The sequence below is a fragment of the Apodemus sylvaticus genome, chromosome 2 (assembly GCF_947179515.1).
Source record: "Apodemus sylvaticus chromosome 2, mApoSyl1.1, whole genome shotgun sequence".
Taxonomy (NCBI): Eukaryota; Metazoa; Chordata; class Mammalia; order Rodentia; family Muridae; genus Apodemus; species Apodemus sylvaticus.
In genome coordinates this window covers 53456118-53471892 of record NC_067473.1, presented here as the reverse complement: position 1 = coordinate 53471892, position 15775 = coordinate 53456118, and the positions used below count along the sequence as shown (strand labels likewise).

Here is a 15775-nt window from a genome sequence, read left to right as displayed (position 1 = left end):
CATCCTCGTCTTTTTGTTTGTTTTTGCTGTTGTTTTCTGAGACAGGGTTTCTGTGTAGTCCTGGACATCCTAAAACTTCACCAGGCTGGCCTCAAACTCAGATTTGCTTGTCTCTGACTCTCAAGTGCCGGGATTAAAGGTGTGAGCCACCACTGCCCTTCTGGTGTCCTCTTTTATAATGAACACTTTTTCTTTGTTTTTGTTTTTAAGGACAAAAGCTTTTAAAATAACAGTAAAACACAATATGGTGGAAACACAAAATATTAGCACTCATTTCAAGTCACTGCACTATGTAACAATGGTATGTGTTGTACTGTCACACAGCTGGCAGCTCACACACAGGAGGCTTATGTGCACTAGCACCACACACATGTGCAATGACATGCTGCACTACCACATCAGTAGGGACAGAGTTTTCAGCATCCACATAATTGTATGGGACAACTACCAAATATCTGGTCTATTTTCTGACTGAAATGTCATCCCCTGACTGACATACTCTGCCAGTCAGACAAGACCCTGGGATACCATACCATACCCTCCTACAGTGCAGGGCTCCTCTGTTAGCTCTATCCCTGCTACAGGCCAGGGAAAGGCGAGAGAGATGGTAGCAGCAGCCTGCCACTCCACCCTCTGTCGCCTACCTTGTCCTGCATGTCATGCATCTGCTCCTCAGCTCCCAGCAGCTGCTGGCGCAAAAGTTGCATCACAGGGTCAGGCTCTGGGAAATCCATTTCTGAAGTCTGAGACTCTGAGGACATCGTACTCCTTAGCAGGTGAGATTCCAACCATCGTTCCGTTGCTCTCCGTGTCCTGTAATCCAGAACCCAGGACTATGTTGGGAGGAGCTCTGCCAGGTATCACTCGTCAGGCATGCGCAGGTCCAGTGCTTCCAGTTAGGCCAAAGCTACTAAAGAGCCTTTTACTGTGCATCACCTCACAGATTAACATGTTCACAAGATTACACACAACCTCCAGCATGTCACTGCATGGCATTTTAACTTTGGAACATCTTGTGATGCCTGACCTAGCTGGTTTCAAGGCTGGTTCTGATGTCAAGACACATCTAACCTAGAGGCTCTGTGCCAGTGGTTCTCAACCTTCAGATCATGACCCCTTTAAGGGCCACATCAGATATCCTGCATATCAGATAGTTACATTGTGATTTATAACACTAGCAAAGTTACAGTTATGAAGTAGCACAGATATCATGTTGTGGTAGGGATCAGCACATGAGGAACTGTGTTAAAGGCCACAGCATTAGGAAGGCTGTTCTGTGCCACTACATTGAATCACACCTGTGTGGATGACACAGGGACCTCAGCTGATCTATAATATAAAGCAGAGCTTAGCTAGACCCTAATGCCAAGAATAGAGGAAAACTGCATCTTATAGCTCACTTAACTACAGTTCTGACACAGTTTAGTGGCAGTCTGAGCCTGCTCCTGGGAGGTCTCTATACCCTTGGGAGTACACAGACATGACTGCTTTCCAGGAACACAGAAATATTCACGATCCCACCCTCTGCTTCTGGGGAAGCCTGCGAGGCTGTGGTGCTCCTGACCCTGGCTGTACCTGTCACTCTCCAGCTCAGCAAGCTGCCCGGTGAGGCTGCTGTTGCTCTCCCGCAGGGCCTGATACTCCTCATTCAGAAAGTGGTAGCGCTCCCGAAGCTGGTGCAGTTCATCTGCAGAAGGAGAGCAGAGAGAGGGGAGTGTCCTCAGTGCACAGAGCACTCACGACCAACCCCAATATTTCCTGAATGGAAACTCAACAGCAAAGGGCTACATAGCTTCTCTTTTTCTGAGGCACAGAATACACACCCAGTATATTAATCCTTGAAGCTCCAATAGAAATATCATCTTGCATGTTTAGGAACTCTTGAATTTATCGTATTTAAGTTTCTAGTTAACTATTTATAGTACCTCCCATTGCCTTTCTTTCTTTTTATCTTTTTGAGACAGGGCCTCAGGTAGCCTAGGTTGGTCTCTGACTTTAAACTTCAGATCTTCCTGTTTTCTCCTCTTGAGTGCCTGTTTTTTTACACAGTACTGGGGATTTATGCAGCACAGAGCTCCATGCAGGTTAGGCACGGCCTCTAGCAACTGAGGCACAACTACAGCCGCCATGATGCTTTTAGTTCAGAGCCCTGCCAGCTGTAAACTGCCACCTTCTATGTTCCAGATCTGCCTTCCAGAGACAACCCGCTCATGCTGACCATCCCTCCTCCTTTTAGCTCCACACTGAAGAAACCAACCTGGGAGCAGATATGTTCCTGGTAGGGTTTGGGCTGTCTGTTGTTTGTTGTGAGGAGGATTGTAGGGTTTGGGCTGTCTGTTGTTTGTTGTGAGGAGGATTGTAGGGTTTGGGTTGTCTGTTGTTTGTTGTGAGGAGGATTGTAGGGTTTGGGCTGTCTGTTGTTTGTTGTGAGGAGGATTGTAGGGTTTGGGCTGTCTGTTGTTTGTTGTGAGGAGGATTGCAGGGTTTGGGCTGTCTGTTGTTTGTTGTGAGGAGGACTGTAGGGTTTGGGCTGTCTGTTGTTTGTTGTGAGGAGGATTGTAGGGTTTGGGTTGTCTGCTGTTTGTTGTGAGGAGGATTGCAGGGTTTGGGCTGTCTGTTGTTTGTTGTGAGGAGGGATGGTGCTTAGGATGAACCTAGGCCTTGCCATGCACGCCAGCAGGCACACTCCCCCAAGTCATATTCATCTTCCTCATCTGCTGACAGAAAAGCCCATCCCAATATAAAATGCTTGTTTTCCTCAAGCATTAGAAGAGAGAAGAGGTTGGTTAAAATTCCCCAGTTGCTACAAATACCCACGCTTTATCTCTTTATGAATAAGAACCAACAGGGCCAGAGAGATGGTTCAGTCTTTAAGTGAGTTGATGCTTTTTTACAAGAGCAAAATCAGTTTCCAGCACCCACGTTGCCTGGCTTATAACCACCTATAATCTCAGCCCAGTGCCCACTTCTGGACTCAGCAGGTATCCAACATGTGGATACATGTACATATAAATAAAACCAATAAATATTTCAAGAAAAGAATAATATTACTGAAGCTGGGGAAGTGACTGAGTAGGTAAAGTGTATAAACATGAGGACCTAAGTTCAGATTCCCAATATCCCCATTAAAAAGCCAGGAATGTCAGCTTGTACCTATAACCCCAGCACTGAGGGTGTGGAGACTGGTAGACCCTGGGGACTCCCCAGTGAGTCAGTCTAGCCAAGGTGGTAAACTTCAGGTTCAGTAACAGATCCTGTCTCAAAATAAGGTATGGTAGACACTGATAGAGGTAGGTACCCACCTCAACCCATGTCTTCTACAGTGTATGAGGGTGTCAGTGCTTCCCCTACCAACACACACACAGCACACACTCACACACACAGAAAGAATCACAGCATTTACAACACTAATTCTCCCAACATTTAAGATACACTAACTGGCCTTAATTACAATATACGATATTTTACTTATAAGAGGATTAAACTTCCATAAACACCAGTTTTAATGTTTCTTCTTTAATCCAATCAGAAGTTCTTAGACAGGTCAAGGTATGGTGGCACAAGCTTAAACCTCAGGATTTGGGAGGCAGAGGCAGCGGCAGACAGATCTCTTTGAGTTTAAGGCCAGCTTGGTCTACATAACAAATTCTAGGACAGCCAGGGCTATGTAGAGAGACCTGCCTCAAATAAATAAATAAATAAATAAATAAATAAATAAATAAACAAACAAACGAATGAATGAATGAATAGAAAGAAACTCTTTGACTCCTGAAGATTACCATGGGAAGTAAGAAACTGTAATGAGAACTGTGTGTGAAGATTTGATGGTTTTAACCTTCATTTAATCCTTGAAATAGCCTTGCATAAGATCTCCTGCTTAAAGAAACCTTTGATTTTAGTATAGTTTTAGACTAACAGAAGAATGCAGCCCAGCGTTCCCTGGGAGAACTCCCACCTTGGCTCGGCAGCAGTAAGGCATCTTAGATCACCACTGCCCACTTGCCATGACTAAGGAGCCAAGAGTCATCCATCCAATTAACTCCACATAGCACTCAGGCTCCTCTGTGTTTTCCTTAGGTCTTTTTCTGTCCTAGTGTCCCATCCTGCTGTAAGACTTTATTAGCCAAGTGCAGCTCATATTCCAGATATAGAAATGAGGCTTGGAGAGAGATAATAACTTGACTAAGTTGACCCTGCTCCCCCGACTAGAGCTGGGCTTTTGACTCAGGTTAGCTTACCCCTAGCTGCACCTTTCCACCCTGCGCTGACCCTTCTCCTAACACCACCCGGCCAAAAGCAACTCTTTCTGAAAAGCTTAATACAGCTGGGAAGATTGCAATTCTTTGATTTCCTTGTTGACTGTCTCTGCTTGACCTGGCCAAGTATAGGTCCTCCATTATACTTGGATCATAAATCTAGGCTAGAATAAAGGCAAACCCTCTGATGTCATGAATCCTAGCAACTAGCTGGGAGACAGGCTGAAACAGGGCTCAAAGCTTTTGAGTACCGCATGCATTACTAGAAATAACCTTTTTTCCTCTCCAGCTGTCTTGTGCTCTGATTTGCTGCCTTCCAAAGTTTCTACTCAGGAGGGCTAAATGAAGCTAAGAATTAGCATTCTGGATCTTTGATGCAGGGCTAAAGGCATAAACAGGCTCAGGCAAAGAGCCATGATGTCACAGCAATAGGAAGGGTTTCCTACAGTGACAGGTCCCTCTGTGTCTACCCCAGACCTGGACACTTTCCCAGAGAGGACTTTCCCATACTCAAACCAAAGGGTGCCAACAGCTCCCTGTTAAGAATCTCTAGGGTCCATCTCTAATTCTTATACCACCATCCACTGGTTATGTAACAACCAAGTTTTTCTCTCTAGTCTCAAAGTAAACAAGGGGGATTTTTCCCCCAGAGGTTCCTAATGCATAACCTAACACTACTCTTCCACTATCTTCCTATCTATAATGTCCTCTGCTCTGTTCAACTGTGTGAACAGATCAGAAAGTTTCATACCTTGTATCCCAGCATAGTCTGAGATACTTAAATCAGATGGTTCAGAAGTCTTCAATTCCATTTCTGCACGGAGCGAGGCAATCTCCAACTCATAATCCCCTCGAATGCGTTCCATGTCATCGAGTTCATTCTGCAAGCGGCAGAGATCGTCCTGCAAGGACGCTATGTCACTCTCATGTTCAGTTGCGGAGTCTGCTGCAGCTTGCCGTAGATTCTGGATCTCTGCTTGGGCCAAATGCAACTCCTGCTCTATTTCTTTAAGCTCACTTTCTTTCTCATGCTCTAACAGGGAGATCTCCTCCCGTAGATGTTGCAGCTCACCTGAAAAAACCAAAGGTTGGTGGTCAGGAGGTGAACAGGCTGAGCACAGTCTGGAAACAGCATTGGCAAGAATCTTACCTGTTGTCTGGCAGCCGCTGACAGCTGAGCCTTTACTCCACCAGAGAGGTAGAGCATCTATTAGGTAGTATTTTATCAGTGTTCTAAGTCTTTCTAAAATCTCCATGGATTAGAAAAAATTTCAGAGTATTTTCACTTATCCATCCTAGAGCTTAGGAAATATAAGACCTCAGAGGTTCCCCTTTGCCCCATACTTCCTGTAAGCACAGGATGCAAAACAGCACACATTTAGAACTCAAGGTCAAATTAAAAAATAATTTCATCACAAGATAATAAAACATGGACTAATCACCTACATGGTGACTGACAACATCAGCTGAATCATGACACAGTTCCCGAGAGGCCTTGAGCAGAAGCCAGTGTCCGTGCCACTTTAGACCTCCAAAAACAGTAAGTCAAAGGAAACCTTTTCATTAACTAGAAAAATATGAAAGTGTTTCTACGATATATTAGATAGAAAGAGAATCAAGTCAGATACTGTACAACACAAATACTTAAAGATACAGAAAGACAGTCTAAGAAGATCTATCCACGCCACAAAACCTAGAAAGCAGTTGCTTCAAGTTTGGGAAAAGGGCTTAGGCAGTGAGGTAGTTGCCATAGAACTATTAAGGGCCTGAGTTCAGTTCCTGGCATCCACAAAAACCCTCATGGTGGCATGAGGCAGTAACCCTAACCCTTGGGACTGCAGAGTGTGGGCAGGAGGCAGAGAACCAATCCCGGGAGCTTACTGGTTTGCCAGTTTGGCTGAAACAGAGAACCCTTGGTTTAGTGAGAGACCCTGTCTCAAAACATAAGGGGGAGGGGGAGGAAGACACCTGACACTGACTCCTGGTCTCCACATTCACAGGCACACATGTGTGTTCACACAGTCACAGAGAATACATTAAAAAAAGTAGTTGCTTCAGAGGAGTGGGGTAACATTACAGGTATTTTAATCTACATCTTGTACTGGTGTTGCTTGATTTTCACAAGTTTCTACTCTTTATATATGGATTATGCTTATATTTGTTATGCTTATGTTTTAATTTGCAAAACAAATGTGTCAGAACCCCATGGATCATCTGAGGTTGTTTTAGTTTATTTTTTCTTTTTGGTTTTTTGAAATAGGTTTCTCTGTGTTGCCCTGGCTGTCCTGGAACTCAAGAGGTCCACCTACCTCTGCTCTTTTGTTGTTTTTAAGGCAGAGTCTCATTCTGTAGCACAGGCTGGTCTCAAACTCAGCCTGCCAAGTGATGAGATTACAGACCTGAGTCACTACATCTAGTTTCTCATGGATGCAGGTACCCATTTGGAATGGGTGAAAATAACTCAAAAGTGAAAGGTTAAAGTCATGGATTTTAGTAAGAATTCAGACATGCAGGCAGGATTAAGGGATGATAGAAAACTGGACGTCACAAGGTAAGCTGTCCCCATGTCCCATCTCCTGTGTATTCTAGCAAACACCTGGGTTTCATCTTTTTCTAGCCTCTCTTCCACCTCTTCCAAAAGTTAAGAGGAACCCTCAAGGATCATATAGCGCCTTGAACTCTGTAGCACATGTGGCTGTGTTCAGTTCCATCCTCCCTTGGCTATAAACTTTATGGAATCAGGGAACGTGCTGGTTTATGTACTGCCTTTCAAACAGAAAAGTCAGGGTGTGGGGCTGAAGTTTGGTACCTAGCACACATGAGATGCTGGGTTCAACCTTTAGTAAAGGAATTTAAACCAAAATCCAGTTCAGTAAACATATACTGTATTCATGCAGGGTGGAGGGCCTCATTCATTCAATTTTTACTGAGTTTCTTTTGTATATGCAAATTACATGTTAAGAGCACACAGGCATTCTATAAGACACATTTAAGGGCATAGTTGTACATGTCTGTAGTCCCAGCACTCTAGAGGCAGAGGCAAGGGAATTGGGTATATGGTTGGCAGATACCAGTAAGTGGAGAGGGCACACAGGAAGGTCTCTATGCCTTCAGCAAGTATGTGCACTAGGTTGTGTAACTTCCTGGATTTTTGTTTAAATTCCTTTACTAAAGGTTGAACCCAGCATCTCATGTGTGCTAGGTACTGAACTACATCCCCATACCCTGACTTTCTCTTTGAAAGGAAGTAAACAAAGCGTGTTCCCTGATTTCATAAAATTCACGGCCAAGAGATCGGGAGACCAACTAAAACACCCCACAACATAAATATATCCCACAGTACAAGAGTTTACAAGGTGAGATCTTGAAGGGTTTGGTTGGAGGAAGAGGTATGAGGGTCCACTGGTCACTATGATGAAGACCCCAGGTCTGGGTATTCTAGGGGCGCAGACCAACCTCCATCTCCCTAGCACACCCTCAGACCTCATTGGGTAGCTGTTTGGGACCCGGCTCTGTCAAGTGCCTTCTTAGATCATGGGAGGTGGGGTAGTGATGGGTAGTGAGGGGCCAGGCCCATCTTGGAAGCTGAACGGGGACAGCGCAGCCAGGAGTTGGAAAAGCAGGGATCAGGTTCCAAAGAGCTGGCGCCGGTTGACAGAGGGCTGGGGCCGTCGGGGGCGCGGCGGGAGGAGGAGTCGGGAGTCGACTTGAGGGGCAGAGAAGACAATTCGCACTTACTGGTTATGGCCTGCATCTCGGCGGCCCCCCACAAGCGGTCTCCAAAGGGGGGGCTCCCGCCTCCCGGGCCGGTGCCGCCCCGGGGGGCTTTGGCGGCCGGAACCGCCTCTGAACACTAGGTACCTCTGAGGCCGCGAGCGCCCCCACTTGGCGGAAACGGGCAACGCGCGTGCGCGAGGGCCGTCTCAGGTTCCTTCCGCGGGGCGGGGCCTGGAGTGGGTTTGAGGCCAGCCGCCCCTCACCTGGGGGGGAATCCTTGAAGTCTAGAGCGTCAACTCTATTTCCCCCTCTCTTTCAGATTTTCAGACTTCTCCATACCGGAAAGAAGAAAAAAAATGCTCTTTTCCAAGTAAAGACTAATACTTGGGTCGACTCATCTGGACCTTTTCCTTCATCATGAAAACAAGATCAAGGGTTCCTTGCCTTACAAAAGAAACCTTTCGCCTTGATCCACCTCCCCTCCCCTTATTTCTCTTTAAAATGGCTATCACTATGATCTGTACTCGGTTTGTTCTCCACTTGACCTCCCGTTTTTCTCGCCAACCCCAATCCGTCCTGCCATGTCATGTCTTCTGGTTCTCCATCTTGTCAACCCCAGCAGCCACCTGACTTGCCTTCACAGCTTTCCACGCAGTGGATCCTCATTTCCCGGAAGCATTTTTTGCCCTTGCCTTTCAGGGCAGAATGGACTTAGGTGTTCCTTCTATCTCGTTTCTTTTGCCATTCCTCCTATCCTGGGCCTCTAGTTAGGAGGGTCTCTATGAACCCTTTCTCTCCCCTCCGGCGTGACTGAATGTCCCATCTCCCATAGATTATGCTGTCCACATGTTAATAATTACCAAAGCTCATTTCCAGCCCTTGTTTCTCCCCCAGTTCTAGATCATACATCCAAATGGCTCCTTCACATACTCACTTTGGACATCAAACCTGTCCAGCAAAAAAACCCTCTTAGATGGCTTCTCTAGTTCCCAAGCAAATTTGCCAAGCTCTCCCAGGCCCTTAGATATCAGTATTTACCCAGTTTCTCCTGGCAAAGTCATGAAGGCTCCACCCTCAAATATGTTCCCAACCATCACCATTTCTAATGCTGTAATTCAAGAACGCAGCCAGTTAAACAGACCTACTAGCGTGCCTGACTCCATTTCTCCCCCCTGGATTCTAAAGTACTCTTTTTGAAAAGGTAAAGCACAGGTTCAGGGATGTTGCTCAGTGGTCAGCACGGGACAAAAGCCTTGGATTAAACAAACCCTCACCACAGAAGGAAAAAGGCAAAGAGCTAATAAAAATGTAAGACATATCAGTCATTCCAGCCTTGGAAAATAGCTCTTACTACATCTACACTGAAAGCTAGCTCTGTCAGCAGACCCAAAAGGCCTACCTACTCCAACTAGACCTCTGCCTTCTTCTTAGGCTTTTCTTCTACAAGGGTCCTTTAGATGGACTTTGTGGTGACCTTGGTCCTGCCCCCTAACATGACGCTCGCTCTCACCTCCAGACCTTGTGATTGCTGTTCTCCTGTCTAGTAGGTTCATCCATCAGATTTTGAATGGTTGGATCCTTCCCACTACACAACTGAAGCACCACCTTCTTAAAGACTTTACATAACTTAACTAACCCCTACCTCATTCCTATCCACACATCTGTCTGGGGACAAGGGACTGAGGTGCATATCTTACGTACCAAAGCAGACCTGGCCTCTCGGTTCTCCCAGCATCCCTCAGTCCCTACTGAGGCACTGTTACACCCTGCCTCCAATCCTGAACTTTCCAGCCCAGGACCTGGGCTACCCTTCCCAGAAAGGCTCCTCCTTATATATTCCAGACATTTTGGTCTCCCTTTCCCTCTCCTCTTCTTCTCTTCTCTCTCTACACATGCTTTTCCTTTCTTTCTCTTCCTCTTCCCCTCTCTCTCCCTTCCCATGGCCTCAGTCCTTGGAGTCAGTGAACTCACCTAAAAGCAGCTTCCCAATAAGCCTGCCTTTAATATAATCTGGCTCGAATTGGCTCCTTTTACTGGCAGAAAAATAACTTATCAGTACCACATACTTTTATTTATATTGCATATTACACTCATACCTGTGTTGCCTTTATTACCACCTGAACTTGCATTCTTATGCTTTCCTTTAGAATTTATATATTTATTTATTTTTAATGACGCTGGGTCTCATGAAACCCAAATAGCCTTGAACTCACTATGTAGCCAAGGCTGGCATCAAATTCCTGGTTTTCTTGCCTTTACTTCCCACATACTGGGATTCTTGGCCTGTGCCACCCTGCCCAGCTGTGGAATCTACTCTTCGGGGATTTGGACAATTGGGGTTCTTTGTTGGCCCTTTTAAAATATAAAGGTTCTCAACAAACAGTTGACAGACCAATGAGTTAGCCCTGTTTCACACGGAAGAAGCTGAGGATGTGAGGGATACGCAACCTGCCCAGGATAATGAAGTTCGTAAACAGTAAAGCTAAGCCTGGGAATTCAGACGCTGTGAGGCCAACACCCATGCTGCCCCCCCCCCCCCATGCTGTGTCTGCCATTTGTCTTCTCTTCGCCACCTTTCCCGCACCTCCCTTTGCTTGCACTCTGTACCCGGCTCTTCTGCTCCTCTGTTTCTATGTTCGCTCGCTCGCTCGCTCACTCTCTCCAGGACAGCTTCCAGACCTTTTTTCCCCTTCCATTTATACTTTGCAGTTGGCTTGATCTCAGCTCTCCCTACAGAGTCCCTGCTGTTTTCTAGGGCAGATCCTCCAAACTTTCCGGAAGCCCACAGAAGGAACAAAAGCTCCCTCTCTGTTTGGTAGTGCAGGGAATATGGGACGCTTGCCTCGCGGCTTCCCAAGACAAAAGGATCTGGACTTTGAAAACAGGGGAGTTGGGGGGGGGGCACAAGCTTGGAGGGCTCAGAAAGAGAAATACAGCCTGGAACTCAACCTTGATCATACATCCCTGGCCCTGAGACATGTGGGACATGGGTGCGAATAAACAGGGACGTGAGTGGGGGAGGGGCTGGGAAGAGAAAAGGGAAAGGGTGAACCAGAGAGAGAGAGGGAGAGAGGGAGAGAGAGAGAGAAGGAGAGAGAAGATGAGAAGGTAGGAAGGCAAGAGAGATGAGGTCGGGATGGCCATGTAGATAGACAAAGATGGGAAATTAAGGAAAGAAGAGGGCAGAGAGCAAGGAGGAGAGAAGGGGTGAGGAGGGAGAGAAAGAGAGAGGTAAGGTTCTCAGGCTTGTTTGATTAGGGTGGCCACTCCCCTCTGCCTAGACTTGGGGGGCAGTTACCTTGGAGCTGCTGAATCTGCTTGGTGAATACTTCTGCTTGCTGGGCACTGGCCAGCCGCTCATCCTCCAGGAGGCCTGCGGTGAGAGGAACATCTGGTTTGGAACCAGGGAAGCACCGAGCCATTGGGCCCGAGCCCCGTGCCCGGTCACAGAAGCTCACCCTGAAGCTCCAGAGTGTCATCCTCATGCTGCCCAGCGAGCTCTCGGGTCTCCTCCAGCTCGGCCACCAGCTGGAGCACCTGAGCCCTCAGCTCCTCCAGCTCCGTCTCAGTCAGGCTCAGGCCCCGATGCTTGCCCATCGACAGGGAGCCCAAACTGCCGCCTTTCTGTCCTTGCTCTTCTTCTTCGACCTCTTCCTCCTCCTCCTCTTCTTCCTCCTCCTCTTCCTCATACAGAGCTGGAAGTAACACCTCCCCTAGGAGAGACAATCACCCCGCCACAGTCAGTGCCCGGTCCAGAACCTGCACCTTACCACCCCAGGGCCTGGAATAGTGCCACCTGGGGTCCCCCGAGGTGCCCTTGGGTAGGACTTAACTCATGGTCAGGCTCTGGTAGGTCAAGTTTGGATGCATCCTCTCTGGCTTCCAAACGCCTAATATTGACCGTCTACTGCCTTTACGGCAGCCTCATGTTGGCTCAAGTACAGGAAGCTTGCATGAGGAGGGCACCTGGCTCTAGCAGTCTGAACTCTGGGTAGCGGGACAAGGAGTTAAGAAAGGATTCAGACAAGCCAGGCGGTGGTGGCACACGCCTTTAATCCCAGTACTTGGGAGGCAGAGGCAGGCAGATTTCTGAGTTCAAGGCCAGCCTGGTCTACAGAGTGAGTTCCAGGACAGCCAGGGCTATACAGAGAAACCCTGTTTCAGAGGAAAAAAAAAAAAGAAAAAAGAAAAAAGAAAAAAAGGATTCAGACATTCAGACACCAGCTGTTTATTTAGGCCAAATGGAGCATGCTTGGGGGAGAAATCTAGGTGGCTTGCAAGTTGGCCTTTTCATAATAAGGAAATACTGGCTTGGTCTGTAGGTAGAAAAGGAAACATTAGGGGGAAATGACTTGGAGTTGTTTACTGCAGCAATGTTGGAACCCTTTCAAATGCATGTTATCAAATATCTTTTTTTAAATTTTTCTATACCTGTTGTTTCCCTGTTGGGTGCCACAAGGGTCATCTCTTTCCTTCTGACCCATGTTGATGTTCAGACTAAGTGTCAGGCTGAACGTATGTGTAAAAGAAAGTCTGCATCTAACACATTCTTTTAAACTATTCGGTTATTTATTTAATGCTTTCTCTGCATGTGTGTCTGTCTATCACCCACAGAAGAGGGTATGAGAGCCTCTAAGACTGGAGTCATAGACAGCTGTGGGCTGTGACGTGGGTGCTGGGGACTGGTCAACTGCTAAGACATCTCTCCAGTCCCGTTGACATATTTGAAAAACTGATTTGGTACTGGTCCTCGAGTCCTCGTGTTCAGACTCCTGAACACTTCCTTTTTTTTTTTTAACTGCAATGCAGATCCTGTAAATAGCAAAATCTTGTCTTAGTAGGGATTGCTTTGCTTTTAAATTCTGGATCTCTGGTCTTTCCTCTTCTAATACCAACAGCATATGGTTCATCTGAGAGCCCTTACATCATCTAGTCTCTAGGGAAGGCCTGTGCTGAGCTACAGAGGGGACTGGAGACCCTTCACAAGAAGTCCTGGATAATGTGTTGGTACCACCTGCCCCATTACTCTGGAGTGCTGCTGGGAAATGGCTCTCTTCATCTAGCTCTCTCCTAAGCACTTCCTCACTAAAGCTGCGGGGCTCTATTCAGAGTTGACAGTGGAGGCATCGGAAAGACAGTTCACATGCCCATGTCCTGGCTTTTAAAAATACGAGACAGCTTGGGATCTGGGTCAGCAGGCAGTGAGGAGAACAAGTCCCCTGCCGAAAGCCTGCTTCCCGGTTGAGCAGGACCTCTTTCTGTCTGGCAGCTCCCCCAGGACACACAACCTGGTTAGCTGGGTGACTGGCGCCCCGAAGGGATGTGTCCAAACTTCCATCTATGCCTGAGCCCAGGGAGGCTTGGAGCTCAGCCACTAGGGAGGGGGGGCCTGAGGTGAAGTGAGGGAAGGGTCATGTCCTGGCTCAGAGTTCTGGGGTCAAGGAAGGAAGGAGGCAGGGAGCTACAGAGTAGGGTGAGGGAAAGTCTTTTTCAGAAAACTTACCGTCCATAGCTTGCATCCCACGGCGCTCCAGGGAACCCCAGCGTTGGCCTTTCTTCCTCTCACAACTCTCAGATACCTCATAAGAGCCTAAGGTGGTTACTGTGGGTCCTGTGAGCAGGGAGAAAGCAGGCGCTGTAGGATTCGAGGGGCCTGAGGCTGAGGGGAAAGTTGGGGTGTGCGCTCTTATACTGGAGCCCCGGAATTTGCAATCACACTGGAGAAGCCTGACTCACTCTGTCCAGCTCTGGGATCCTATTCCCTCAGCCACCTCTCATGCCCATGGAGAGGTCCCCAGCCCGGCGCGGCCCAACCTCAGCACCCCAGTTCCAGACTGTTCTGTCTGCTCCTCTCCCTCGCCTAGACAGAAGAGGGTGAGTGTTTAGCCTGGGGCACAAGGAGAAGAGGGGTAGGGTGGGAACTGGGAAAGAAGGTTTTGGGAGGATCCTGTATAGAGAGCAAAGCAGAGAAGGGAGGGGCGGCTGGACCAGGAGAGAAGAGAAGGGGATCTAAACTAGGCCGGTTCTCTATCCCTCCCCTCCCTCACCAGACCTCGCCCACCCCACCCTCTCCCGGTGGTCAAGAGCTTTGATGAACTAGAAGGGCGCAGGCTCTAGAGACAATCTCCCCGCCCCCCTCGTGAGCTGGAAGCCCTGTCGGGCTGGAGAGACTAGATGGCGAGCGCTTGGGGAGTGACCGCTGGGAAGGGACACCCCAGGTCGAAAAGATGGAGAGCAGTATCCGGTATCCGGTGGAGGCCAGGGTGGAGGGAGCCGATTCAGTACCAGGAGCACCTGAGGGTCAGAAGGAAGGAGAGCCGTGGGGGGGTGGGGGGGGGAAGGAGCATAGGGAGCTGAGGGAGAGGCGGCTCTGACCTGGGCCAGGGCAGCTCCAGCCCGCCGCTCCCGCGCCGGCCCCGCCGCCTGCCTCCATGACCGCTCCCGCCGCCGCCGCCGCCGCCTCCCAAGCAGAAGCCGCAGCCTCCGGGCCGGGGACCGGGAGCCCGGTGCGCAGGGAGGATGGAGGGCGGGCCGAGAGGGCGGGGCCTGGCCTGGCCACCTGACGCGAGTGCCCGCCTGCGGCCGCCCGGAAGCCCTCCCCAGTCCCCCGCTCCAGACACAGTGAGGACCCGCAAAAGAGGCTCAGAGCGCGTCACTAAAGTGCCCCAGGCTCGCCCGAGGCAGCTTCGGGTCTGCCGCTCCTGCAAAGCCGATGTGAGCTACCTGGTCTTGAGGATGCACCCAAGGAGTGCTAGGATGGCTTGGTTCTGCCTGCAGAACCCACCCTGGGTCAGCCGCGTGTAGGACCTCGGGGCCTGGTATAGAGTGGAGGTGGAGGAGAATGGACTCTTTCCTGCGGATGCGCAGACACGCGCGCACTTCCTTGGTCTCCACACAGGGCTAGCGTCCCCATCCCTGCAGTCCACAAAACCCATCCCTCCGGGTGGCCTCACGCGCCCCAGAGATACTGCAGGGCTGGCGGATAGGGAAGTTGAGACCTGGGTGTGCCAACTGCTAGGCGGTACATCACTGCTTTCCCCGAATTCCCACCAAGCCTGAGCCAAGCGTCCCAAGACCTGCCTTCTTCTCAGTCTTTTGAGCCACGCCCTCTGTGACCTGTGCAGTGTGGGCACCACCGATGTTCCCTGTAACCGGAAATGTGCGAGACCACGAGGCTTTTTTCACCTTTTCATCTATTTATTCAAGCGATGAACTTGGATCTTGGGGGCAGATCTGACATCTCAGCAGGTCTCCTTTAGGCCAGAAGTGGATACGCAGGAATGCGCTCTGGGGAGATTTCTAAGCTGGGTACACACACCAGTTCTTTCTCGTGTATCCTCACTCCTAAAGTTCGGCCATGGCTTGGCTGCGTTCGACTCCCCAAGGTGCCGGGCTCTCAAGCCCTCCATGTTCCACAGGAATGAAGCAATTCTCTGCCTGCTGCACACCCCTGGCTTATCAGTAATTTCAGGCTTGGCTTGAGAGTTACTCTCCAGACACCCCATCCCTTCCTTATTAGACACCCGCCTGCTGTGCTCTTCTGACCCTCTGGGCAGGGTGAGCGTACTGCCTGCTTTAAGGTTGGGAAGTGTCTTGGTCATCTTTGTATCTTCAGTATCAAAGTACCTGATGCATGGAGTAAATGAATTAACGTGGACCTTCCAACTACGTTAATAGCGCCTCCATCATTTATTGCAGTTTTTTTGTTTTGTTTTGGATTTTTGGTTTTTTTGAGACAGGGTTTCTCTGTGTAGCCCTGGCTGTCCTGGAACTCACTCTATAGACCAGGCTAGCCTCGAACT

At 48.9% G+C, this 15775-nt stretch overlaps 1 protein-coding gene across 2 annotated transcripts in view; it reads right to left on the bottom strand.

The window, feature by feature from the left end:
• Ccdc136 (coiled-coil domain containing 136) overlaps nucleotides 1-14406 on the bottom strand; it is a 30591-nt gene extending 16185 nt beyond the window's left edge. For both annotated transcript variants that reach the window (XM_052173344.1, XM_052173343.1), the window contains exons 1-7: nucleotides 14349-14406; nucleotides 13477-13584; nucleotides 11432-11686; nucleotides 11272-11346; nucleotides 5008-5328; nucleotides 1576-1687; nucleotides 645-813 (exon numbers count right to left, since the gene is read on the bottom strand). In XM_052173344.1, coding sequence (XP_052029304.1) covers nucleotides 645-813; nucleotides 1576-1687; nucleotides 5008-5328; nucleotides 11272-11346; nucleotides 11432-11686; nucleotides 13477-13584; nucleotides 14349-14406 — 1098 coding nt within the window. The remainder of the gene's footprint in view (nucleotides 1-644; nucleotides 814-1575; nucleotides 1688-5007; nucleotides 5329-11271; nucleotides 11347-11431; nucleotides 11687-13476; nucleotides 13585-14348) is intronic.
• Nucleotides 14407-15775: the final 1369 nt, after the last annotated feature.